This window comes from Strix uralensis, chromosome 3 (assembly GCF_047716275.1).
Source record: "Strix uralensis isolate ZFMK-TIS-50842 chromosome 3, bStrUra1, whole genome shotgun sequence".
In the NCBI taxonomy this organism is placed as follows: domain Eukaryota; kingdom Metazoa; phylum Chordata; class Aves; order Strigiformes; family Strigidae; genus Strix; species Strix uralensis.
In genome coordinates, this window is record NC_133974.1 from 109113446 (window position 1) to 109138723 (window position 25278).

Sequence of the window (25278 nt, forward strand, 5' to 3'; positions counted from 1 at the left end):
AGCTCTGGCCCTTGGGAGCTGCTTCAGCTGAGGCTCTCACCCTTGACCCCGCCTGACCTATGGCCATGGGCCCCCAGATCCTTGCCTGCACCCCAACCCGCTGGCTGGCACTCCTGGCCCCCTTGGCTCCCTGGCCCTCGGGGAGCAGCCAGCCCTGGATGTTCCCTGGCATGCAGCCACTATGACTTCTAACATCGTCAGTGAATTGCTCATGAATCCTGTAAATGAAGAAATTTTTCCTAAATGATTATGACAAAGAGTTCGCAATAGTTTATGTATTTGAGAAAACCCTTAGCTTAATTCACAAATAAGAAGAAAATGCTAAATTCAGCCAGTAAATTATTCATTTATTTCTTGTAACGTCTGGGTCTGCATGGGAAAAGAAACACAGAAGAAATACAAGTCCCAGAGAGGCATTGTAGTCCAGCAACAGTGCCCTCCACTAAGAAATGTAGACCTAGAAACTTTATATAGAATAAATCAATTATTTAATTCAAGCTGGTGAATGTTTAACAGTTTAAAATACCAACCTACTCATTGCAATTATACAGTGAACCATTAAAGCGTTCATAGAGCACTAGTCTCACGTAAGCAAACGGCTCTTCTACTCTTCCTGGTGTTCGCAGGGACCAGACCTCCAGCCCTTCCTCCCAGGCACCCGTGGGTGCAGCCTTTGTGCTTCCTGCGGCGGGGGCTGTCCTGTGGAGGAGTTCCACTTGCGTGGTGGTGGCTAGCTGAGGAAGGAGCCCCGCTTTGTAAGGGGTGGCCTAATGTGGTGTTTGCTAGAGCAACAGCTGCTAAATATTTGATTGTCTCAAATTAACATCTCTGAGCAGCTGGGTCTGGCACTGTGCTATGGGCTCAGAAATGCAAATCATTCACTGAGAAAATACTGTTATCAGCTTCTCAGGAATGGCTACATTAAATAAACCAGGTGTGAACATCACTCCCAGCCCTAGTGTTACCATACCAGCCCAGAGCTCCTGGAGCTGGGAGGGAGGAGCGTGGACTGCCTGGAAGGAAAGGCTACGTGTATCTCCAGGAGGGTGACCAGGTTAACGGAAGAATTAAATTCCCCACGGTTTGGCGAATGAATTGCATTTGTGAGTAGTAACAGGATTTACCTTTTTCCAGAACTTGACAGTTCTGTTCCTCTTTTTTTACTATCTTCATTTTGCATTCATTAGAGTTGTACTGGCTGAAACAGACCGGGACCAGAAGGAAGAAAGTGTTCAAGTTCTTTTACTTTAAATTACAGTCTTTCTCTTTGTTTGTCTGCCTTTCCTTAAAGGACAGTTACACACTGTTTGGTTAGGAGCTGATCTTACACTGTAAAGCCACCATGGAGGCACTGTTACAGTGTAGTGGACTCCCAACTCTGCTAGCAGCACAAAGGAAAACACATTGGATTAGTGCTTATGTCCCTACATCGCTCTGGCTGATATAATCTACACTAAAGAGTATATATAAATATTTTTGTTTTCCCCTTATAGTTCTCTTGATCACAATAATTTTATAGAAATTGATTTTTATTTTTTTTGGAAGCCTGTTGGAAAATATCTTTGTCCCAGGAGCTACAGTGAATCTGCCAGTGTTGCCCATTTTGGTGACCACTCAACCTCATCCACCACCAAGCTGCTTTTTTGTGGCTGCTTATTGGTTTTCTTGAAGTTTAGGAGCCCAGGATGACCCTACTGTATGTGTGACAGACAGCGGATCTTCTCAGTAACTCTTTAGATGTTCAGGACATGTTAAACTCAAGGGTCACACTCCAACCATTTTTGCAGGCAGAGTGAATTGGGTCTGGACCTACTGGGATTGGCAGATCTGAAGTGCTAAGGCTTGGACCATAGGCCCAAGCCAGAGTTGACCTATAGATGAATCCTGTATATTTTATAACTGATAACCATTGTGCTAACAGGTGTTATACTAAATTATAACAAACCACCTACTCTGATGTAAAAGGTGGAAGTGTTGAAGCCTGAGCAACAGGCCCTGCACCGAAACTGTTAACTCAGTATGTAACCCCTAATGAAATCTGCATGGAGGATGCAGCTACCTTGAATGTATCTTTCTGTTCCTTGTATGTGAATAGAACAGCAGAGTCACGGAGGCAGGTGTCTGTCTCCGAGACCTGATGTGATGAATGTATCTTTCCCTTCCTTGTCATATGAATAGAGTAACAAAGTCATGGAGGCAGGTGCCTGTCTCCAAGACCTGATGTGAGACCTTGTGCATAATCCAATCAGATAAGCAGAGAAATTCCCTTCGTTTCTTCCTTGAGCCCTGGCCAGGCTCTGGGGGGAACCTAATGTGAAATTTAAACCAGATATTTCCGCTTAAAACAAAGGTGCCAGTTATTCTGGCTTGTCGATCTCTGGTATATAAGGCTGGACCCGCTCACAGCGACTTTGGAAGCCTCACCTACGGGTGGACGCACCGCGTAGGATTTCCCACTTGCCGGGAAAGGCTCTCCAAATCCTCGCTGTAACCGGGGCTGCCCAGCCACTGCGGATCCGGATGATGGTAAAGTATGCAAGTGGTGATGGATCTTTCTTAATCCCTGTTCTCTCTCTCAGGTAGTAATGATTTGATGCATTACCCTGTATTTTCCTATTTGTTTAAGTGCACTATTCTGTCTTTTCTTACTGTATGTTTTCTGTATTATTCTGTTATATTATTTTGTTATTTCTAGTAAAATACGCCTGCTCTTTTCACTCTGGTGTCTGAGTTTAATTGATATCCCTGATCAGCAAAACAAGATCTGGGACAACAAAGTGTATAACGGCACCAGAGGATTCACTGAGAAAATTCTCTAAAGACATTTAGATCTGTCCTTTTTCATTAGTACTTGTTTATTCAAATGTCATATGTCTGTGGAGAAAAATAAGCCAGCTCAAGTTTTTATGTTTCTGCTTTTCAGTGAAGCAAGAGAGCACTTTGAATCCACTTCTGCAAGACCTCCACCACGGTCTCCTCTGGATTGAATAGTTGAAGTTTTTCTAAGAACTAAGAGAGAGAAAAAAAAAAAGAGAACAGTAATTTTCCAAATAGAATATGTATGCAGTTAGGGTCGATGCCTGAAAATAACCACAATTCCATTTTCTTTTTCCTTCAAGAGGTCTCCTTTAAAGCATGGTCTAATCTTGCCTGGCACCCAAGAGCAAACAGTGCCGTGTGCTTCACGTCCTGTTGGACAACTCTGAAAGATGGCAGTAGGGTTGCAATTTTGCAAACACCTTGTGGTCCCTTCTGGGACCTCTCTACAGAGGCGTGGGTTAATAGTTGTCTCTGCTTTGAAGTGAACACTGTTCACTGCGCTGCTGCCTTGCATTTATGTAGTAATTTATGGTGACATTCACACTGACTTCTCTAAATTATTACACAGGGTGCAGAATAACAGTTAATCGGATGTAGGGTCTGGCAATACCTTTTTAGCCATGTCAGCAAACACTGCTGAAATCAGGTTTATTGACAGAGTGCTAGAGCGACTCCTGAGGAAACATACACGTGCTAAAGTCCATCTTCACTAAATATTCCCATTTTGACAGACAGCAAACATCCCATAGCATGGACGCAGTTATACCAGCTATACGTGGTCATAAAAGAACAGTTCAGTGTAATAAAATAAGTGATACTAGTTTAATTATCTTATACTGATACGATTGCATCTGCAGCAGCGTAACTGTGTAAACAGTCACACCTTTTACAGGCACACGAGCTGAGAGAAGCAGTACAGCACTGTTACCAAGAAGTCTTTGCTAAACAAGATACGGCTGGAAATTTGAGCACTTCCTGGATTTAACCAACTCCTCTAACAAAGTGATTTTACAGAAGAGAGAACATGGAAATTGATGCAATTAGCAATTGCATTTTTGGCTATCTGCCCAGAGAAAACTGTGAATCAACAGCCAGATGAATGATTTCTGTCCACGTAAATTCAGAGCACCTATGGACGCCCTTTTAAAACACCCCCAGAAGGGAGTGGTACCTCTGGGTCAGGGTCTGACCCCACCTAGCACATGTCCCCAAAGGGGACAGAGATGGTCCCTGAGCTCTGGTGTTCCAGACACATCCTCCTCTGTGCTGTGCTACATACCAGCTTCCTCCCTCCTGCGTCCTTTTGGCTTTATTTCCAAATGAACTGTATCTACCTTTGGGCCTCCAAGCTGCCCAATGGCATGGGAAAGGATAGGCAGCAAGGGGATTTCTTTGCAAAACTGTTTGCTGACCCTCCTGCCTGTCCTGCAGGAAGAGCAAGGCTATGTGTGCAATACGTGGCGCTATTCATCTCACTCCTTCCATTCAGCAAACAGAAGGATAACATACTTTTCAAAAGCATGTGTTAAACCTGTCCCTCTCCACCTAATTATCAGATGCACGCTTTTCAATGGAGAGCGTGCAGCTGGTTCCTATCTGCTCAGCTGTGGCTCTCTTTTTTATGTTGTTGTTTGGGGTTTTTTCTCCTGCTTTGGGTTAAATTGAGAATGAGGTTTCATGAAATGGCTGCTGTCGGAAGGAGCCACCCTGGTCTGCTCCCAGCCACACACCACACGCTGCCATCAGCATCCTTGCTGCCAGCTCTTCCGCTCATCGGACCTCTCAGCAATCCCCTTTACCAAGCAGGCAGAAAACTATTCGCTTCCCTAGGTTAGTTCTCTGCTGGCTTAGAGAGCAGGCCTGGTTCACCGAGGGGTCAGGAAAGCACTGGTGGCAGCAGGAAGGCGCTGCCAGGAGCAGGGAAGGGAGGATGGGAGCAGGTTGTCCTTTCTCGGGCAGCTTGCAGTTTGAGCCATGAGCTAACGCCAAGTAGCGGTGGTTGCACTCCACTGCTGCTCCCAGCTGCCTTCTCCTGCCCTTTCCCTTGCGCTGAATCTAGCGATGGAGTGGCTTCAGGGTGAGTTGATCCAGCTGGCTGATCTGGCTGAAAACTACTCATTTTTATGGCACGGTTAGTTTGCCACTGTTATCAGCCAGATGAACAGATTTGCCCTGTGGTCACACAGCCATTAGATGCAATATAAAGAAAGCAACGTGAACAGGAAACACGGAGAGCAGCTAGATTGTAGGCTGGCTCAGCTGTAATACCAAACTGCACCCTAAGAAGTAGCTACACCAATCCAGCCACCCCGCTGTTACTGGAATAGTCAGATCACTAGACAGTTTGCTTCCCTACCTGTGCTCTTCTGCTCTAATGAACATCTTTTCAGTGCAGGAAGTGTATTTTTATCTCCCTTATTCCATGCGAGTAGAATTACACTCCAGCAGGCAATTCCAACCTCCTCTGATTTGTGGACTGCTAGTGGAGAGGCAGATCCTGCACAGCGGGACTATATCTATTGACTTCCATTCCTTTGTGGCTTTTGTGGACCTTGGAACTTGTTCACAGTGGCAACAACCGTAGGCTGAAATCTATTGCGCAGCAGAACTGCTGAGAATCGCACGGGTCCCATCAGACTGGCAATAGTGTTTTGACATCATTTTCTTCTCTCTTTTTTTTTTTTTTCCTTCTCATCAAGGATAGTAAAATCAGAGCAGATTATGGTGTGTGAGGCTGGTGAACAAAGATGGAAACTTTGAGCTAAAGCCCCCCTACTCCAGTTTCCTAATGAACAGCATAGGACAAATTACTGAGACAGGACCTCCCATTCTCTTCATCTGTGAGCAGGCTGTCCTCAAGGGAGATAAGCAGTAACGTCTTTCCTTACAAAAGTAACGCAAGATCCTTTGTTGCAAGGCAGACTCACAAATCTAAGTTTGTGTATGGGCTGTACTAGTAACTGTGCCTTTTCTTGGCTTGCAGATGTTCCTCTTGGAGAGACTGTGGCTCCTTTCCCCATCACTGTAGAAGACTGTTTTGGTACGATGGGGTTGCAGTGGTAATACTATCTCACAGTGAAATGCAGCCTCCTTCCTTTTATCTCACCCTCTCTCTCTCTCTCTCTCTTTTTAAACTGGCTTGATTCCCAGATCTGGTCCACAGCCCAGCCCCATAAACAATTGAGTCAATACAATTGTCAGGGTGAAGGGCTGCAAGGAGAGGAGTGTGAACAAGGGAGATGGCAAAGGGAGTGGCAGGCAGGATCTCCTTAAGCTGCCAAACCCTCATTTTTCACCAAGCCAGAGTTCAAGACTGGCACGTTTAGCACATTCATAATCTGACCCAGTCCCTTTGGCTTAAAATGTTTATATACACACCTTCTGGTCCATATCTTGCTGATGCTTGAGAGGAATTGCTGCTGAACAGGTCATGTGTTTTTCCTCTTAAACAGGGAGACGGGAATCCTCTTCCTTTCACATGCTCTGCTGCAAGATAATGAAATCTTTGAATGAGGAGGGGAATGATATATTAACATAATTTAAAGTAGTTCTGGAGTAATCTGGAGTACTGGGGACCTCATCACGTATCTATCTCATGTAAAACTGGGTCCAGGATGGCTGCCATGTGAAAGAGTTTCATCAGGGACAAACAGCACAAGAAGTAGAAAAGAAGTTCTCAAAGGAAATGCTTAACCAAGGTGATTACATCTCACCAGCCAGATTTCTGAACCGTATTCCCAGGAAAGAAGTATCTGAATGCCTGATTCAGTGATGATGCTCTCCTACACACCAGTCCTAAAATAGCAGAGGTTAACAACACTCAGAATGTCAGCACTAGGCCCCTGAGATAAAACACTATCATGATGAAAGGAGCAATTCTCTTGTTTCCTTCCGTCTGCAGAATCTGTATAAGCTGGCCTCCACTTAAGGAGCCTCACCAGTGCAATTATGTGAGTTAAAAGCTGGGTCTTTTGCTGACATAGTTACGCTGATAAAAGCCCTCGTTTAGATGTAGCTATACAGACATAGGCAGGAAGAGCGCGTCTTTAACCTCACTGAGATACTTACAGCAAAAAAAAAGTAATAATCTCCAGTACAGACAAGCCCTTAGGCTCAGAAATATGTGAATGTAATATCTCCTTTTGTGTGTTGCTTTTATTACAGGCCTCCATAGAGTGCCCATCATTGTGATTGTCTAGTAGCCTTTATAGAACGGCAAAACAACAATATTTTCCAGCTAGAGGACAGGCTCTGATATTCACAACAGCAACTGACATTTCTTTCCAGATCAAAACCTGGGGAAGGAAATTCCTTGCCAGATGGAGTCCCAAACATCACTAGTAGTGTGCCCAACACCTCCCAGTAACCTGTTAGCCGCGACAGACAGCCGGTTCTTGCTAATTCTCTCTATTCAAAAAGAGGGCAGTAGCAATCTTTGCTGGTTGAACCTTATCGTTGTGGTGGGAAATGCTGCATTCAGGTCAGTGGGTATTCCTTCCAACCCCTCTCACTACATTTTGTGTGCAAAATGTAATTATCTCATGGTTGATCACTTTAACAGAATAATGCAGTCCCCAAGCTTTAGTGGTCATATCAGGAAGGGGCTGGTCCTCATTAGGACTCCCAAATCCCACAAAAATAAGTAAGAGCATCCAATAGGACTGGTTTGATGAAAATAATACTTATTTGAGGCAAGTAATTTAATGCACTACAAAATATCTAATATTTTTTATCTTTTTAAGAGTCACCTAGGAGTCAGGAGAAAAATCCTTCAGAAAGACTACTGGAAAGGCCTGAAGATCCGAAGAAGAAAATTTCTCTAACCACAAGTGAAAGAAATAAGATGTCAGCTTTAGCATCATGTTCATGCAAAAGGATCCAAGTTTTCAATTAATTTTCTTTTTTGAAAGAGATTGTTTTCCTCAACTTGTAAAATATATTAGAGGGAAAACATCTGTTTTGAAAGAAAAGTTCTTTTTTTTTTCCCCAGTGACACACTGCAAGATCTTGCCTTCTAATGCCTTGCAGGAGTTAGTTTGATGATTCCTTCTGACACCCTAAAGCTCCAAGACTCTACAAAGAGGTAGTGAAAGGATTAAATAAATTACTCGGTCACTGTGGAAAATCATAGCCAGGGAGTCAGAACACGAGGAGCCTGAGGTTTCTATGGCTATTGTACAAGAGACAGTTTCATCTTGTCACCCGTGTAGGATTGCAGTACTATTTTCTTTTCTTCTTTGAACAAATGGGCTCATGGCCAATGATTTACCACTCTCACTTCTAGAAGTGTGGAAGCCACTTAGTTGTCGCAAAGCCTCTGACAAAGGTAGACAAAAGCTTTGCAAAAAGTCTCAGCCGCCCCTATTTAGAATGGAGGCTGCTCAATATATAAAGACCTGAGCTCTTAGTTATCAAGGGATATAGTAAAATCCAAAATAATCTGCAGACTAGTAGAGGACAAATAAAGGCTCTGGCTGGGAAGTTACTGAATGGGCAAGGTTTTCCAGTACCCTGTTTCCTAGGTGCCATTAAAAACCCACAACCTTAAATTCCGCAGCAACTCAGCCTCCCCTGTGATACCATTATGTATACATGGCTGGACACAAAAAATGTGCCAGCTCTTACCCAACAGCATATTGCTACATGCTGTAGCATGTAAATTCATCTCTGTCTCTTGACAGAAGTCACCCTTCTTCAGCATCACTTTATTTAAACAACCATACGGTGGCCGTCTGCGTGTGCATTTGTACATACAAGAAACGGCTGCCCCGTCACCTCCTCACCCTGCTCACAATAAACGACCCAGCACCCGCCAAAGTGGGGGAGCCCGAGGGGTTTCCAGAGAGCCAGCAGGGAATGGTGGGCCTGCACTCCCAGCACCATGCCTGGGCCCCAAGGCTGCTCCCCAGCTCCCTCCCAAGCTTGCCATGGGACTGGAGGCCACTTGCTTTCATTTCTGGGTGCCTCCGATCTCCTCATGGATGACGCATCCCCGCTTGGGAGCTGGGTGCAGCCAGTGCTCACAGACACGGCCGAGCCCATCCCGTGGTGCACGCGTTTCTTGTCTGATGCCAAATCGTTCCTCCCATTGCCTAACCGTCCTGACACCTTTGGTAACAGCTGTGTTTGGCAGCCGACCATTTCCTCGCAGACTGGTGAGCTCACCGCTGCTTCAAACCTGTGTCAGAGAAGTTTACACGTCACTTAGGAACACACCGTTCTTCACCCACACTACAAAGGCCCTGTCTGCACTACAAAACAAACAAAATCAACCTGCCTGCAATGCTGCGGCTGCTTTGCACTGCTTAGTCTTGCCGAGGATGCAGAAGGGACCTGAAACTCTGGCTGATCCACTTGACTCTGCGAGGCAGGAGGGTGCTGTCCCTCAGCCTGGCTGGTCCCCACGATGAACCCTTCCGAGTCAGGGCTCAGCCCAGTTCTTCCAGGAACGACTACAGTAAACTGGGCATTTCTGAGACTTTTTCTGAAACTTTTCCTTGTCCTTTTTATGTAGCTGTTGCTTCCTGGACTTGTGTTGTTCAAACTGTCTCATTTGGTTCATTGGATGGACCCCTGGTAATGTCAGCTCACCAGACAGCAGGCCCAGTGACTAAAGGGAAGGGACGGGAAGGGGGAAAGCAAAACCAGAACAGCCAGGCTCCCCTTCTTGCTCTGCCACCCATTGGCTTTCGCATAACTGTAGGCAGGTTCCTCAGCCTTCCCATGTATTAGTAAAACAGAGACACATCCCTGGAAAATGTATCAAGGTCCTCAACGGAAGGAAGTCCACCAAGTGAAATGTGGGATTACTCCTAAATGTTTACTGTTCAGATTTTAGAAAAGAATTGGCTTTACTACAGCATCCACAGTTTCAGGGCTGTCCTTAAGAGAGACCCAGCCGAGACCCCATCTGCAGCACTGTGACGGTGCGTAGCGCTAGCACAATTCCACAGTCGTCCACTTCTCTCTGTTTGCTCTAGATTAATAAATCACTTTTTCTTAAACAGTCCTGCTTTTACGGGAAATTTTGGCCTCGTTAGTGTGTTTTCAAATATATGTTGCCACATGCAGTTAAGGACAAAATTAGGTTTCATATGTTGGACGATATATTGCTGGACATGCCCCGTTGCCAGAGCTCAGTTTATAACTGTATGTGAACAGGATCCAGGAAGACTGCCCAAAGGAAAGGTTTGCTGCTCTGGTGTCACTGTGTAGGGACCGCTGAGAGCACATAGTCAAGTGCTAGGTAGAAGTCAGGCTACATTGCAAAGCCAGATAAAATTACCTTTCTGTTAACAAACTGTGTAAAATTACCCAGTTTGTCTAACCTTGAATTCCTCCAGGTTTCTGGGGAGTTTATGTCCCAAATTACTTGAACTATATAATCAGATGATTGCTATAATACTTTATTTTGGTTGTGTGCACATGAAATAGGGCGGACTGGTAATACACCAGAGACCGTGTAGAGCAGCAGCTGTTACACTTTCAAAGAGCATTACTGAGCTTTTTATAGTTGGCTGCAGTTGACATCACAGCTAAATAGAGTCTCGCTCTAAAATATATTCCACCCAGCCTATGCAACCTTAAAGCCATGCATTGCTGGGAGGAGAGAGGGTCACAGGAAGCAATGCAATACCAGCATGGAAGCAAAAGCCTGGGGATGTGTTGTCTTCTTTTTCCTGTGTCCATTAGAAATGCTCTTGAAAGACTTCCTCAGGAAGAGCAGCTGCCTCTGGAGAAGCATGGCAGGGTGAAATCTCTCATCTCGGGACCCAGCATTCAAATCTGGCCCAGGTCAGTGGTGACTGACAGCCGTAGTGACCTAGGGAGTAGGTAGCTCTCTTAGTGCCTCACAGATGACTGTCCAGACCAGAAGAGGCCAAGTGCTTTTACGCTGTTACCACTGGTGCCACCATGATGCTGCTGGAACCTGGGTAAAAGCAGCTGTGCAGTAAAAACCATTGTTGAGAAGCATCACACAGCCAAGCTCCTTTATGGACCAGACCAGCAGCTTCCAGAGCTTTCAGGAGAGTGCTTTGCACCATACTCACTATTAAGAAAATAACAAAGCTGAATCTGGGGGAAGCTTACCCAGAACTTGAAGGTATGGAGGATAATGAACCCTGTGGATGACATCTGCTGCAGCACAGACCTCTGCATTGCTTGAAATCCTCGCAGCACGGCACACCGCTGCCCTGAGGACCTTCTGCAGTAGCACAAGGGAGAACAGTTTGGGAACAAGTCCCCAAAACCTGAGGATGGGGACTCACCACAGTGATTCAGAGCAACTCCTGCCTGTACTCTGCAATCTCTGTAGCTAACACAAGGGGATTAGGGACTAAGGAAAGAGTTTGGGCTAAGACGGCCCTCCACACTGCAGTGGTCCATGAACTCACCTGGGCTACTATGGCATGTAAAATGCCACATACTTACTTCCCCTGCCTGCTAGAGAGGTACAGGATGAGATACATGATGTGCTTCTTCCCTATGCCTGCCTGGCATTTCCGTCCAGCTAGCAATGATGCCAGCCTGTGGAGCTGAAACCACACATACTAATCAAGTATTTTGCCCCAAAGTATTCAAACTGTTGTGAATTTTTCTGTTTCCATCACCACATCTGTCGGCTGACAACAGATGTAATGATACAAAAATAGGAGCAGCCGCTGTAACTGCTGTATGTAACTGGTTCTCTTCCACATGGGATATTCAGAAGACACTTTTGGTTCAGTTTCTTTCATGGGTGCTGCTCAGGGGACTGCCTGTGTGACACAAGACATGAGAACTAGGGTACAATAAAATAGGGGAGCCTGAAATGCTGATGAATAAAGGTTTAGTGCAGATGTTTCACCAGTGCTGCTTGTATAAGGTCTAGCCCCCCAAACTTCTAAATCCACCCTGTGCTTGCATGTGTCTGAATATACTACTATATTGCTGGACATACTCCCTGTGAATGGCCTGGGTTTCCTGAGGTATCTCTCACAGCTTCACATGCACTGCACCTCTCCTCTGAGTCTGTGACTGAAGATCATTTGGTTTTCAGCTATGGTTTCTTCTGAGATCCTAAAAGACCTCATCAGGAAATATCAGTGTCTTACTCCTTCCCTGACCTGCTCTGTTTCATCTTGCAGGTACCCACTGTCTTGGCAAGAAGTCCATTTAAAAGGCCAAGCCAGGGACGTCCAGCCTACCTTCACGAGGAAAGGCTGAAAAATGTGAGGAGACGGTGCATCACCACCGTCTGAGAGCCCTCCCTGGGGGTTGGTCAGATGGCGTGCCAAAAATGTCACGGGTAGGAGTTACTGGTACAGCCCCTTTCACAATCTGCCACTGTTTACTGTCTCAAGGGTGTGATGGCACAAGCTGACCTTAACATGGACACAAGACTCCTCTATGCTGGAAAATGCATCATCCTCGAGCCAAGTGCATCGGCACGTACCCAGCGCAGCAGCCAGGAATGATCAACGCTGCCTTCCCCCTTCCAAAATGTCAGATGAATTTCTGCTTAAACATGTGACACCGGCAACCACAGAAGTTCTCTCCAGCCTCACCCCAAAGTTGCTGCTGCCTTCTTTATGCTGTGTTCCCCTGCGGCACTACACGAGGGGACCAGCGCAGAGTGTCACACCGTCTCCTCACCAAGGCACACGTAGCCTGTGTGCTTCATGCAGGGCAACAGAGAGCGGTGCCCTACAGCATCCCCACAACGTTACCAGTGCTGCCCTCTGCTCTTCTGCACTGTAATAAAAACACAGTTCTAACAGCAAAATCTCTGTTTTAACAAGCACTGCTTATTTTCTTCAGTAAGGAGGTGGAAAAATAACACTTTGCTATATAGCAACAGCCACACTAGGAGTATTTTGCTAATGTAGTCCACGAACAAATAGGTCTAATGGAGGCATTTCCTCACCAAAAAAGTGCCAGCCAAAGCAGGTACATCCCTTGCTTATTTCTGTTGCGCCTAGCGGAGGCACTGCTAGCAAAGGTATTTTCCACTGAGCCTTCCCCTTCCTATTCATACTGTGCTCAGTGGTCAATTCCCAAATGGCCCAGACTTCACCCAGAAAAAAAAATTGCAATTATCTAAACGATGGCTGTTCTACAAGTGCTCCAAAGAGCACTTCATGACTCCCTTTTTTCATAATTCGTGATTTCTACATGCCTCCACGGAGAAAACCAGCAATCTAGACCCACAGATACAGAGAGGATTTCACAGGAGTGGCTCTCCTTTCGGTGTGAAGAAAGAGTAAGTCTTTCCTACTGTGTGATGTGGTCCACAGTTTCTGCATCTGCTGAAAACACTGGCAAGAGTTTGAGAACTGACCCTGGGAAACGTGGAGAGAGAAAAGAGGTCAGGCAGACCTTCTGCAGCTCTTTGTGCATACGCATTTCACATGGTCCTAAGTAAAATTCCCATCTGAAACCAGCTTTTCTGCTTGGGTTAGCCAAAGGAGTCTGGTGAAGCTGCATTGCTGCAAGATTACATAAAGGCCTGGACAGGAGGAAGCAGGCACGGAGCCTGCTCTGGAACAGGGATCTTCTAGGAACAACCGAGTGTGTGTCTGCCAGCGTGCCATGCACCTTCCCACCGGCAACCGGCCTGCAGGCAAGTTACAGTGGCATTTGATGTATTCGTTTGGACAGCCCACACTTGGCTATACACTGTTAATGGCAACTTGCTGCTGTGGAAAGCTGAAATGCAAAGATCTGTTTGAGCCGAAGGAGGTCAGTGCTCACACACATTCTGGACACTTTGTTAGGACGAGGAAAGAGCACAAGATACAGGGCTTTGCTTGTGTGGGCACCTGTGTGGCTCTTCACATGTCACGACTAGAAATCATCCTGGTCCCTCAAGCAGGAGCCTGCTCCATGCAGCCAGTGGAAAGATCACCATTTGTCTGAAGAGACACAAAATGAAGCTCGGTGGGCAGGGAGGATCACTCCAGTCTGTCAGGATTTTCAGTGTCAGCAGGTTCCCTGTTTCCCCTGGACTGCTCTGTACATGCCAGGACTCCTGCTGCCTTATCTGATAAGAAATACAGAACACAGAGGAAGGACAGTTCAACCAAGAGACATTAATCAAAGGAAACTCCTTATCGTCTCACTTCTGCCCTTTGAAGACCCCAACTTTTTCTATCCTGGCAAGATTTGAGAGAAATACAGCCTTTTTGAAATGTTAGAAAACCATGAACGCTGTTATGCTGGCACTCACCAAGACACGATGTAAAACATCCAGGTGATGCTGTGATTGACATGATATTGTGCCTAGTTTCGCAATTTCCAGCCACTGTCATAAAGACTTTGTCTACAGTCATGCTTCAGGCATTGACAGTGAGCCTGAAGGTGGTGGCAAAAGAGGATAGCAGTGGTGGAACTGCAAACAGAAACCTACACTATGACGCTGCTGCTTTTGATCACTCAGCCTCGCAGCAAACTCTCATCACTCCTTTATACCTTCTCTTACCTCAAAGACCTTAAGACAGCCTCCCAGATGTGAAGACACAACAGCAAAAGAGGAAAAACATAGTCTCATAAAGATACGGGGGATGGCTAAGATGGCAGTAGGGAGCTGCTGCGATCACTGCCGCCTGGAGTCACTCTCGATCTGGGATTGCAGTTGTCTCATTTGGAGTAATAAATGTATTTGCTCTTTGGCATGGGTCCAGCGGCACGGAGAAACTTCCAGGGGGCGTGGAAGAAAAGCTGTCAAGGAGAAAAGTCTTAAATCCCCCAAGTAATACGTGTAAGACAAGCTTGGTCAAATGCAAAGGAGAGGGGAAGGAATCAGAGGGACTAAAAGATAATGGAGAAAGAGATAAAAGTACCAATAAAAGGAAAGAGAGGAAGACCTTTAGACAACAAAGGAAAGGATTAGACTAAGGAGGTGACAAGGGTGTGCCCTTGACAAACGGGGCCAAAGTCAAATAGAAAAATAACCCTGCCAGAAATAAAAGCAGGGGAGCTGAGCTTGAATAATAGGGGAAGAAAAACAGCTGTCATATAAAATGGGGCGAGGGAACAAGAGGCACTTTGAAGGTCTGGGGCAAGAGCTGCCTGAGCAGGGCAGCCTGGGGGGCACCAGTCCTGGGTGGAGGGCAGGGACGTGCCCTAGAGAGTGTGTTTGCAGAGAGGAGTGAGGCAACATGCGGGATGGTATCAGCAGGCTTATCTGGGATGGTTGAGGCGGGAGGATGGGATAGTGGGGGAGGAAGATGGAGATACTTTTCTATGCAAATGCATGGAGCTTCTGTGTGAGTCAGACACCAGAAGACTCTGCTGTGGGCTTACAAAAATCAGGATAACCCACAGAAATAATGCCTACTGGGTTCACTGCGTGGTATTTTCTTCCTTTTTCTTTTCTTTGGTGTGATTTTAAATAGCAAAGAAATATGAGTCAATTCATGCATGGAAGAGAATCACTTCATCAAATGGCAGAGTAACTGCTGCACTCCCCAGCTATGATCACCCAAACCCACTGATTTAATGATCAACTTCAAATCCCCAGCTCAGGTGGAACTTCCCACCTTCCATCTACATGTTAAAGCTGAAAATCTTTCAAACTCTACAGAGGCATGAATATCTTTGAAACACCCCAGAAAAAAATGCCAGAGCAAACCAAAATGGTTTTGTTACAAATGCCACAATACACGAGAGACCAACAGTCCCTCGTCTCCAAAACTAACCAGAAAAGAAGATAAGAAACATGTAGAATGAATGTCAAGACTGAAGCCAAAGCACTGGCCTTGGCATGTGCCTGAGCAGCAGCAGGGAAGCGCAGGGAGGTCAGCTGAAGAAATCTCCAGTCAGTACCACTCAGAGAAGGAAGACTCCTGGGGTTTAATAGCACCAGAGCAGCCAGGGGCAGAGAAAGATAGTGGATCCGTGTTTGTATTGTAACAGGCATCCGACCTTACCGGAAGAGTTCTGGTTCTATGTATTGCCTTCTGGTTTTGAACCTTTGGAGCAAAATTTGCCTCACATTTGGATCCTTTTCTCAATAACCATGAGATATAAGCTTTAACAAAAAAAAACCAAGAAAAAATTTCTCATAATAATCTGTTATTTTCAGCAGCTCATGCACAGATACCAAACACTGCAAGACAGAAACAGAGAATCTTGTGACTGTCATTTGCTAACTTGGGATAGAAGGAAGACCTCACCACGTGCAGGGGATGATGATAACGGTTTAGGAGTCTGCCAAGAAAATGTACAAACCAATGCCTTAACACAGCTTGCTAAGGCCAAGGAGCCTGAAAAAGTTAGAGGGGACTGTTTGGAGCTTTTCTTTCTGTTATTCAGTGCTATTAAAAGAGGATGTGGCCTCTCTGCTATGTATCATCCTGCCTCCCCCTGCCAGCCCTGCTCTGTGTGTGTATCCTGGCTGCACCCTGGAAGGCTGCCTCTCCTAAGTAGGTGCTGTATGAAAAGGAGGTAAACAGGGTCCTGTCTTTCTCCTTAGCTCTTCCGTTCTTATCTTTTTCTTTCTTTGTGGCTTTTTTTGTGTTCATCTGCAGAGATTGAGGATTTTTCCTTTGCTTGTACAGTGAATTAATTAAACGTTACTGGGAGTTCGGATAACCCAGTAATTTTATATATACAACCACTTGCATCGGCAATTGTTATAAAATTCTTCATTAAGGAAAATATCTCTAAGAATGGGATATGACCTTGTTCAGAGCATGCAAGTAAGCAAAGCAACACGATGAGCTCTATTAAATAGAGGCTTTAGGTTCTCTCACTGTACCACCTGCTATAAAATCAGAGAGGACACAGAGATAAATCGCACCAAGGAATTCTTTCAGCTTGCTGCCACAGCAATCTTTGAGGGACTGCCCACCCACTGCAGAAGCAACAGTGAGAGTCAGGTACATGCATGCTGCCATTCTCTGGGTATCTCAAAACTCAAAGGTAGGCTGAGGTTTAACAGTGTCTAAACTCAACCCTAAATATCCCCTGCCCTTCCAGCCAGCCTCTCCTGTCTCCAGGTAGCTTCCTCCCTATTGCCCTTTCCTTTCCCTCTTCCCACCCCCACCATCTGCTCTTACCTCCTGCCCACTCCCAAATCCTTGATCTTCCCCTCCCTCCAAAGGTAGGGAGCCAGCTGCCAGCCATCAGACATAGTCTGCTCTTGTCCCTTTGCTACGTCTAGGTCCCCTCTAAACCTGGGCATCTCACCCCAAATCTGTTCCTGTTGGCATTTAGCAAATGCAGCCCCTTGATCTTTTCATATGCGTTTGCTAGGTTCTTACGCCTCCCCCACAGCCGCTTTCTTCAAGGCTGTGTGTCTGAAGCTCTTATCAACTCCTCGGAACAGAATACACGAATGGCACCACCAGGTCTTGAAGTCACGTCTCGCACCTCTCAGGAAATGGCTTACCCCACCGAGTCACATCCCCCTCCTAAGCACAGGGCTAAAGTCACAAGATACTATTAGTTCCTTGTTGCCAAAACCAGAGAGACACAGCAGTTTAATTTGCAAAGGAAAATAGATCATGCATATATATATGTAATCAGATCCTAGCCAAGCAAGACTGCCATCTTTCAGAGAGAACACAATCGCTTGTCACATCGCATTTATTTTAACCCCGTGGATGATCTGTGCATGCAGCTGTTGGGCAAGACTGGCCCTTACTTTGTGATCTGAAATAACCGGTGGCACTGCAGCTGGGCTGGGCTGCACAAGCAGCGTCCTGCGTTGGGGATTGATGTCACCAGGCTCTGACATCGTTCTGGTTCTCCAGTGCGATGGGCTCCACCACGTATTTCTTACCTGTAGGTACAAAAGCCCTAAAAAGGGTTCAGCTCAGCCTGCTGGCCGCAGATCAATATTCAGAATACTGTGGCTGCACCACCGTGGGTGACGCTGTCAGCTGCACAATGGGGACAGACCTGCTCCTCTCCCTTTCACGCCCCGGCCCCAGTGCCCAGGCACCAACCGGGACAGCCTGGAGTGTGGCTGAGTCACGCTTCTGACCTTGCAGTAAGGCACTGGATCCACCTCAGTGTCTCACAGGTGGAGGCGAGCCTGCGGGACAGAGACAAATACAGCCATTTCGGTTTTACGGCCGGTGAAGCCGCGGCACAGATGTCAGCATTTTGCCTGGCACCACACAAGAGACCAGAGATGGAGCTGTGAATGAACTAGCAGCATCCTCTCAGCCTGCGGCGCTTCACAAAGTCACCGTACTGATCACAGCCGCCACACACGTGCAATGGGAACGGAACAGCCCTAAGCGTGAGCGTGCCATTGTCCGTCCTTCCGACAGGCAGAAGGAGCCCTCCACATCCAGTACACTTCCTGGGCTGACCAGGAAGGCAAAACCCTTCTTCTCTGTAGAGTGCTGGTCCCTGTCTTCAGGGAGGCTGGGATCTGCTCTGGGACTCCCCTAGGAGCAGGGGCTGATGTGCAGGGTGAGGCAGTGAGGACCCCCTCAGCACCCTGCCGGGGCTCTGGTGAGGAGGAGCTCTCATGGACACAGCCAGCCATGCAAGAGGGACAGGCAGCTCAGATCTCTCAAGAATACATTTCAAGACATCTGCAAACTATGCCAAAGTGAGGCCTGTACGCAGCCCACCTTCTCAAGCTCTTCCTTGTTAGAGCCACGAGGACTAAAAACACAAACACTATGAAATGACAACTTTAAATTAAAAACATGACATCGCTGTGAGATCTCAGAACTCTACCTAAAAGCCTGGATGTGCCTCAATATATAGATCTCGGAGTACGTACATTGGGAAGACCTGATAAACCTCTAAAAGCAGTCAGAGGCTGTAAAGAGCTTTGTCACCGTGACTAGAAGCAATCAGAGGGAAATTAAGCATTCATCTAAAGATTTCCTCTTAGGCAGAATGAAAAAACCCTCAAAACCTAAGCCTAGTGTGCATTAATGATTTTTGCTATCAGGGTCCTGCTAGAGAAGCTGGAAATTATACAGCATTTTCATGCCAGCAGAAGCTCTGGAACAAATGTAGTTATGCATGTAACCATAAAAATGTGTCTGGTCTACAATTAATTTTATTTGTGAGATAGTCATACAGGCATTGCTTCTTCAATATAGCTTAAACTTAAGCTAAGTCTTAACAGCAAAAATATGTTTGTTTTTTCTTAAACTTGCCCTAAGTTAATGAAATCAGGTTTGTGTGAGCACTGTTCCTTTTTTGGTCATTCTCCTAATGTAAGCTTTTGAACCTGTTGGCCAGCTTCAGTTAAAACTGATGTAGAAATTGAGACCTCCAAGATATCAAGTCTTTACAAGTTTAGTCAGGGAGACAAGAGACCGGTAAATTTGCACTACTAAAAGCTTCAATCTTAGGTTTAGACACCAGAGAATTCATGATAAAGACAGCCACCAAAAAGAAAAAAAAAAAAATAAGCTTTGTTGGAATGAAAAAATACTGTACAGGAGCTGTTTCCCTGCAGAGTCCTAGAAGGAACAAAGTGATGTGACAAGCCAGAGGAGTCTGAACACAGCAAAACCTGTACTCATGGTTACAAACCACTGCATGGCAAACCCCACTGCGGCTCATCCCCTCCAGGTCGGAGCAGCAGAACTGCTCGTGTGTGTTACTTATCTAAAGGGGCGTGTTTGTTTTGGCAGCAAAGACACGACTGAATGTCACACTGCCGCCTACTCTTGCCGTGTGTTCTGGGATGCTTCCCAAGCCTCAGCTCTTCAAGTCACGTAAGGCAGGATCTTAATCTGCACGTTTAAAAGATGACTTTGTGGCCCTCAACAGCCCGACAGAACCTCCCCAGCTTGATACGCAAAAGGCTGAAAAGCCAGCAGGCCAGCAAACCCTGCACCAGGCCTATCTATTCTGTCATCTCCAAAAATGTCAGTGTTTCAGAGCCTGCCTTATCCTTGCCGGATGCTTGGAGCTGTCAGCGGTGACACAATAGCATGTTCTCCACCCGAAGCTTAAAACCGTGTTCTCACTGCAGGTACAGGCGCATTTCATATTGCGAGAGTCCCCTCGGCACAGGTACCTCAGTGCAGAGGTACTTCCAGCACAGACAACAGCATAAGGAGTTTCTCTCTTGACAAATATGGTGAAGATCAACGTAATCAGCCTCTGAAGCAGGTTGTAATCTCTGTTATCTACACAAGGTAGTCTGCTCTTCCCTCAGAGATAGCGATCTCCATTTTAGCCATCTTAATTTCAAGAAGCAAGTAACTTCTGCATTTATGTCATAGCTTTTGCACCTCCAGGGAAGAAGTAAAATCCCCCTTTCTGCCTAGACAGGACACGAATAAAAGGAAGCATGCAGAACAGGAAGGGACAAAAGTCTGAATGTCTTCCTAAATGCTTCCAGCCCCTACCCAGGTATAACCCCATGCAGATGCTGGCCCCTACAAGGCATTGGAAACCTCCTCATCAGACTACAAGGGGCAGAGCAGGATGTCAAACTTCTCATTGGGGAAAGGAAACTCTGCCGAACCCAGACCCAGTGTTTTTTTCTCGCTGCAGGAGGCACGCTGCAGTACCTCACAGGCATCGCTTTTAGCGCATCGGTGGGATGACACTCTGTGGGAGCTGCGGAGAGGTGTGCCAACGTTGGGAGGGGAGAGAACTGGCAGAAGAAAGCAAAGAGCTGTCTTTCATGTCGTCCTGCTTGCCTAGGAGGAGGCAAAAGCCTCCTACGCTGATCTCCACCTAACAGTGCACTCCTTTACAATTAGAGCCCCGTCCCCCTTGCCTTTCTTCAATCTTCGATCCCTTTCAAGCCAAGCCAATACAGAAGGGTGGCCGCCAGGATCCCACAGAGGAAGTCACCGTGTAATGCTCTGAGCCACGAGAAAGGGAATATATGATTCCTGGGCTCCAGTCTTGCCCCAGAATTGCCCTGCTTTCACGTCCAGCGCATACCACTGGTACGCAGAAGAGGACTCATCACCAAGGTGTATCAACACGCTGGTATGAGCCAGCCAGCCCAGAAAAGGAAACTGAGGCAGAGAGAGTGGAAGCAAACCGAGGTCAGCACCAAAGGTGCGCAGGCAGCAGCGCAGCCAGGCCCCTGCCTACAGCTGCCTCAGCCTCGCACGGGTAAACTGTGGGAACGGCTGCCGGAAAATGAAACCGTCTGCAGCCGGGCAGTTCAGTGACTGGGTGCGCACCCCACACCCCGGAGCCTGTGTGTGTAAGTCTGGGCTGCATTAAGGGCACCGACCATTTTGCCCACACGATCCACTCCCAGCAGCACAGGCACACCCAGCCTGTTGACAGAGCTGCAAGGCACAGCCTTCCCAGTCCCTATTGCAGAACTAGCAGTCAAACTGCACTCATCTACAAGATCTAGTGCAACAAAGTTTACTATGTAGAAGTTATTTTTCTTCCACTGTAACAAAGTGGACTTTCTTTATGGTCTATAAATGTGATACCTGTGTCTCTTAATGAAAACTTTCAGGCCTGGGAAACATCTCCATTGATTTCCTCATCAGGGGAAGTGTTAGCTGCTGTTACGAGATCGCTTTTGGAACACTGCTGGTACCTTAAAGCACAAGGGAACTGAGAGGGCTTTTGGCCCGAAGGATGTCACAGCAGTCAGAGATCAAAGAGTCAGCTCATTTCCAGATTTATGAGTTGGGAATAGGTCTATTAGCTCCCAGCACTGGCTCTTTCCTGAGTACATATTCAATATACATTGATAAAGTAGTTGTCTTAATGGGAGGTCTGACACTAAAAACCACCACACTCCTGGGCAGTCTGTCTGAGTTTTGTCCTCTTCTAGCTCAGCATCAGACCCAGGAGGCAGCAGTCCTAGAAGTACCCCCAGATGGGATCCCCTCATTTCCCTCCTGCTCCACCTGGCAGTGCCCTCTCGGTTGTACAGCCGTCCCAGGGGCTGCTGGTGACCCACGGGCGGGGAATACCGGAGCTGGATTAAAAAAACCCAACAAACCTGCTGTTACTGTACAGTTAATTTAACTTGGATTACTTCCCTGATCACACTGTGGACTCACACACGGCTTAGCAACCCACTCAGCCAAAGGGAAAGCAGCAGGATGGGGGTGAACAGTGGGGGGCCTGTGGTGGCCAGCAGCTACTTGAGCCTGGGCTGCTGAAAGAAAAACACACGTACATGTGTGAAGAAACACATTTCCCTGAAAAAGCTGCTCTCTCTGTCTGGCATACTTAATCCACCTTAATCAAATCCCAGAAACTGAAGTCAATATCCCTATAAGGGCATAATTCAAAGCAGGATTAAACCCTTCAGAAACCTAAAGGATGTCACATCTCTCATTACACAGGAAAGAAAGTTCTGCTTGCACTTTCCAGCAAATGTTATTTGATGCAAAATAGAGTAAAATATTAATCATGTAAATGTAATATGGAGTAACTCCCTTATGGTGCCACCTGTGGCATCTTCTAAATCTGCACAGTATCTGCAGAGTAATTCAACCCTCCCCAAGTCTTTTACTGAAAACCTCAAATAATGCCGTCCATGCTTTCTGGATCACCACTCACCGGTGCCCTTTCTTACCACCGTGCCCTCTCGTTACCCTGCTAATTGAGAACCCTGTACAAGTCTCACGTTTCTGACTGCTGTCTGCAGACTACAGGCCATGATTTCTGGAACAAACGACCTAGAAACTTCATTAAAGAAAGCACCCGGATCACTGCATGCCTGAAAGCACAAAGGTACAAATGCTTTAGGAAGAAACCTTTCAAAAATGGCTTTTAACAACCAAAATACTGTTCTTTCGTGTGAAGTCGCTTTTCATGGGAGACGGGCCCACAAAACAAAACGTGGGCAAACCCTTTCTGAAGAACGCTGTCGAGGGCCGGCACGGGCAAGGTTTCGGCGTGAGTCTCTCTCCAGCTGGGAAACAGTTATCGCAGAAGTGCCTGGGCTGTGCGAGCGGGAGCGCGGAGGCATTAGCGAGTGGGTGGAAAAGGCGAGGACACCAGCGTCTGTCTCTTGCCCCGTCTGAGCTGCTGGGGCCCTCCAGGTGCGTTTAACTCGCATCTTAAAAAGAGAAGAGCTGTTTCTGCAGCAGCGGGCACGGCAGGAGGCCGTCGGCCAGCCGCAGAGCTGGCAGCCAAGCGCTGCCAACAGAGCAGCCGCGGCCGCGGGGAGAGAGCGCTTTTGTTTGAGTGTCGCCCCGTGCGGGATCGCTCACGCCGAGGTGGCCGGCGGCTGGAACACACGCACCTCCGCAGCCGTAGCAGGAGGGAGCAAACCCTGTATCAGTCCAGGTGTTGTATCAGAAACAGCCAGCTGCGGGGCCGGGCCCGACCGGGGCGCAGCCCCCCCACGCCCCGCTGCTTTGCCCGCAGCAGGCGGACGCGGGCCGCGGCCGCCCCGTCGGGCAGGCGTGGGGTGCGGTGCCGGCCCCCGCCGCGCCCCGCGGGCTGAGCGGGGCAGGGGGCGCCCAGGGCGGGCAGCCCACCAGCGGGCCCGGGGGCTCGGCGGGGTGCCCGGACCCCCGCGGCCCCCCTCCCCGCGGGGCCGTGCCGCCTCCCGCCGAACCCCCGCCCCCGCCGAGCCCCCTCCCCGGCTATAAAGGGCGGCGGGCCGGCCCGGGGCCCCTCCTGGCCCGCCGCCATGGCCGCGCTGCGCTTCGGGGAGCCCCCGGCGGAGCCGCCCGCCTTCCCCGCGGGGAGGTGGGCGGGGGGCGGCGGGCCCGGCCCGGCCTCGCCCGCCCTCAGGGCGCTGCCGGCGGCGGGCCGGGCCGGGGGGGCGGCGGAGCCGGCGGAGGGGGCGCCGGCGGCCTCGCAGCGTCGGAAGCGGACCAGCTTCACGGCGGCGCAGCTGGAGACGCTGGAGCTGGTCTTCCAGGACACCATGTACCCCGACATCTTCCTGCGGGAGAAGCTGGCCGACGCCACGCAGATCCCCGAGTCCCGCATCCAGGTGAGGGGCGCCGGCCGCGCCGCGCCGGGCCCGCCCCGCCCCGGGGCCGCCCTCACCGCCGCCCTCCCCTCTCTCCCCAGGTCTGGTTCCAGAACCGACGCGCCAAGTCCCGCCGCCAGCGGGGACCGCCCCGCCCCGGCCCCGCCGAGCCGCCGCCGGGCTACCCGCGGCCGCCCCGCTTCGCCGCCCTGCGCGCCCCGGAGCGGCCCCGCTGCGCCCTCCCCGGCCTGGCCCGGGTCGCCCCGACCAAGAAGGAGGGCTCGGCCCCCTACCAGTGGCCGCCGGCCGCCGCCTTTCCCCCCGGCCCCGGCTTCGAGGCCTTCGCGCCCGGCCAGCACGGCGGGACCGGGGCCGCCCCCGTGGGGGGGCCGCTGCCGGGCCCCTGCCCGCCGGGCCGCGCCTTCTGCGGGCAGTACTCGCCCGTCTCCGACGCCGAGGACACCAGCGGCTACTCGGAGTCGGGCTCGGAGTGGGAAGAGAACGCCCTCGGCGCCCTGCGAGCCCTCTGAGCGCCGCCCGGCCGGGACCCGGCCCCGGCATTCAAACCGCGTCCCCCGGCTTCGGGGCGACGTCCTGCCCCGCCAGACCCGGCCCTGGGGGGACGCGGCTCAGGCGGGGAGCAGCCACGTAACCCCTACCTCACCCTGCTCTGCGACTGTTGCACTTTATCCAGTAGTAACTGATTTTACATATTTATTTAAGAAAGGTACGGGTCAGCTCCATCAGCTGAGGGCATCTTTTTACCCTGTATTTAAAATGTAGCATGTTTTGTACGTCTATTTAACCTTCTTTAGCCAAAAAGCTAACCAAATCCACTGTGTTTTGGGGATGGGGGCTGTCTTAGAAAAGTAGAAGAGTGGGATGGTCTGTTGGGATTTTTTGACTGAGGGGGGAAAAAAAAAAAATAAAGGTTTACATTTTTTGCTCTACTTGTGCGTGTGCTTGGGGCAGGGATGGGGTTTCTTACCTTGGCCAGCGCGGGGTAGAGAACAGAGGTGGCAGAAATCCCGGCTGCAGGTTCTCTTCCCAGGGCCGGGAGGGCCTCGGCTGCGGTTCAGGTGGGAGTAAGAGACCTAAGGGGCCTGAAGCACAGGTTACAAAAACTGCCTTACACCATCTCGGTCGGTATTTGCTTTAGATCTACTCTAAACCATCACCCCCATCCCTGAACGAAAATGCAAATTTGCGGCCTCAGTAATACAAAACCCAAACCCTCAAATCCTTGCCTTGCTCAGACAAAAGCCTCAACTCCTCCGCTTAAGCCGAGGTTAATGTTAAACTACAGAAAAGTAGGAGTGTTTTGTGAACACTGTAAAGGTGCTTTGAATTTGAATACCAGGGACTACACAGAAGCTGTTTACGTGATGGGTAGTGGGCTGGATGGCTCTGCACAGAGAATGCTGGGAACACTGAAATTAGTAGTGATGGAAGCCTCTCCTGTAATTCAGCCAATTTATTAAGGAAGGATATAATTGCTATGTATGGATCTTGAGGATAAGGCCAATTCTTCCTGCCTATGACCTTGCACTTCAGAGCCTTGCAGAGCAAGTTGTAAGACTCCCATGGTGGAGGCGCAGCAAGTGGACTTGGGTACTGAAGGAGCT

General features: G+C 48.6%; 1 protein-coding gene and 1 long non-coding RNA gene across 3 annotated transcripts; one reads left to right on the top strand and one right to left on the bottom strand.

The window, feature by feature from the left end:
• Nucleotides 1–2832: 2832 nt before the first annotated feature.
• On the bottom strand, nt 2833–24074 carry LOC141941328 (uncharacterized). Of its 2 annotated transcripts, XR_012628280.1 has the most exons (3): nt 23947–24074; nt 6199–6306; nt 2833–3009 (listed from the first exon to the last, which is right to left on the bottom strand). It is a non-coding gene; the product is annotated as an uncharacterized LOC141941328 (long non-coding RNA). The 2 variants fall into 2 exon arrangements; XR_012628281.1 differs by lacking the exons at nt 6199–6306; nt 23947–24074 and adding an exon at nt 5177–5829.
• MIXL1 (Mix paired-like homeobox) lies at nt 23366–24300 on the top strand. Its single transcript, XM_074863846.1, has 2 exons — nt 23366–23674; nt 23755–24300. The coding sequence occupies exons 1-2, from the start codon at nt 23366–23368 to the stop codon at nt 24181–24183; spliced, it is 738 nt and encodes a 245-aa protein (XP_074719947.1). The 3' UTR covers nt 24184–24300.
• Nucleotides 24301–25278: the final 978 nt, after the last annotated feature.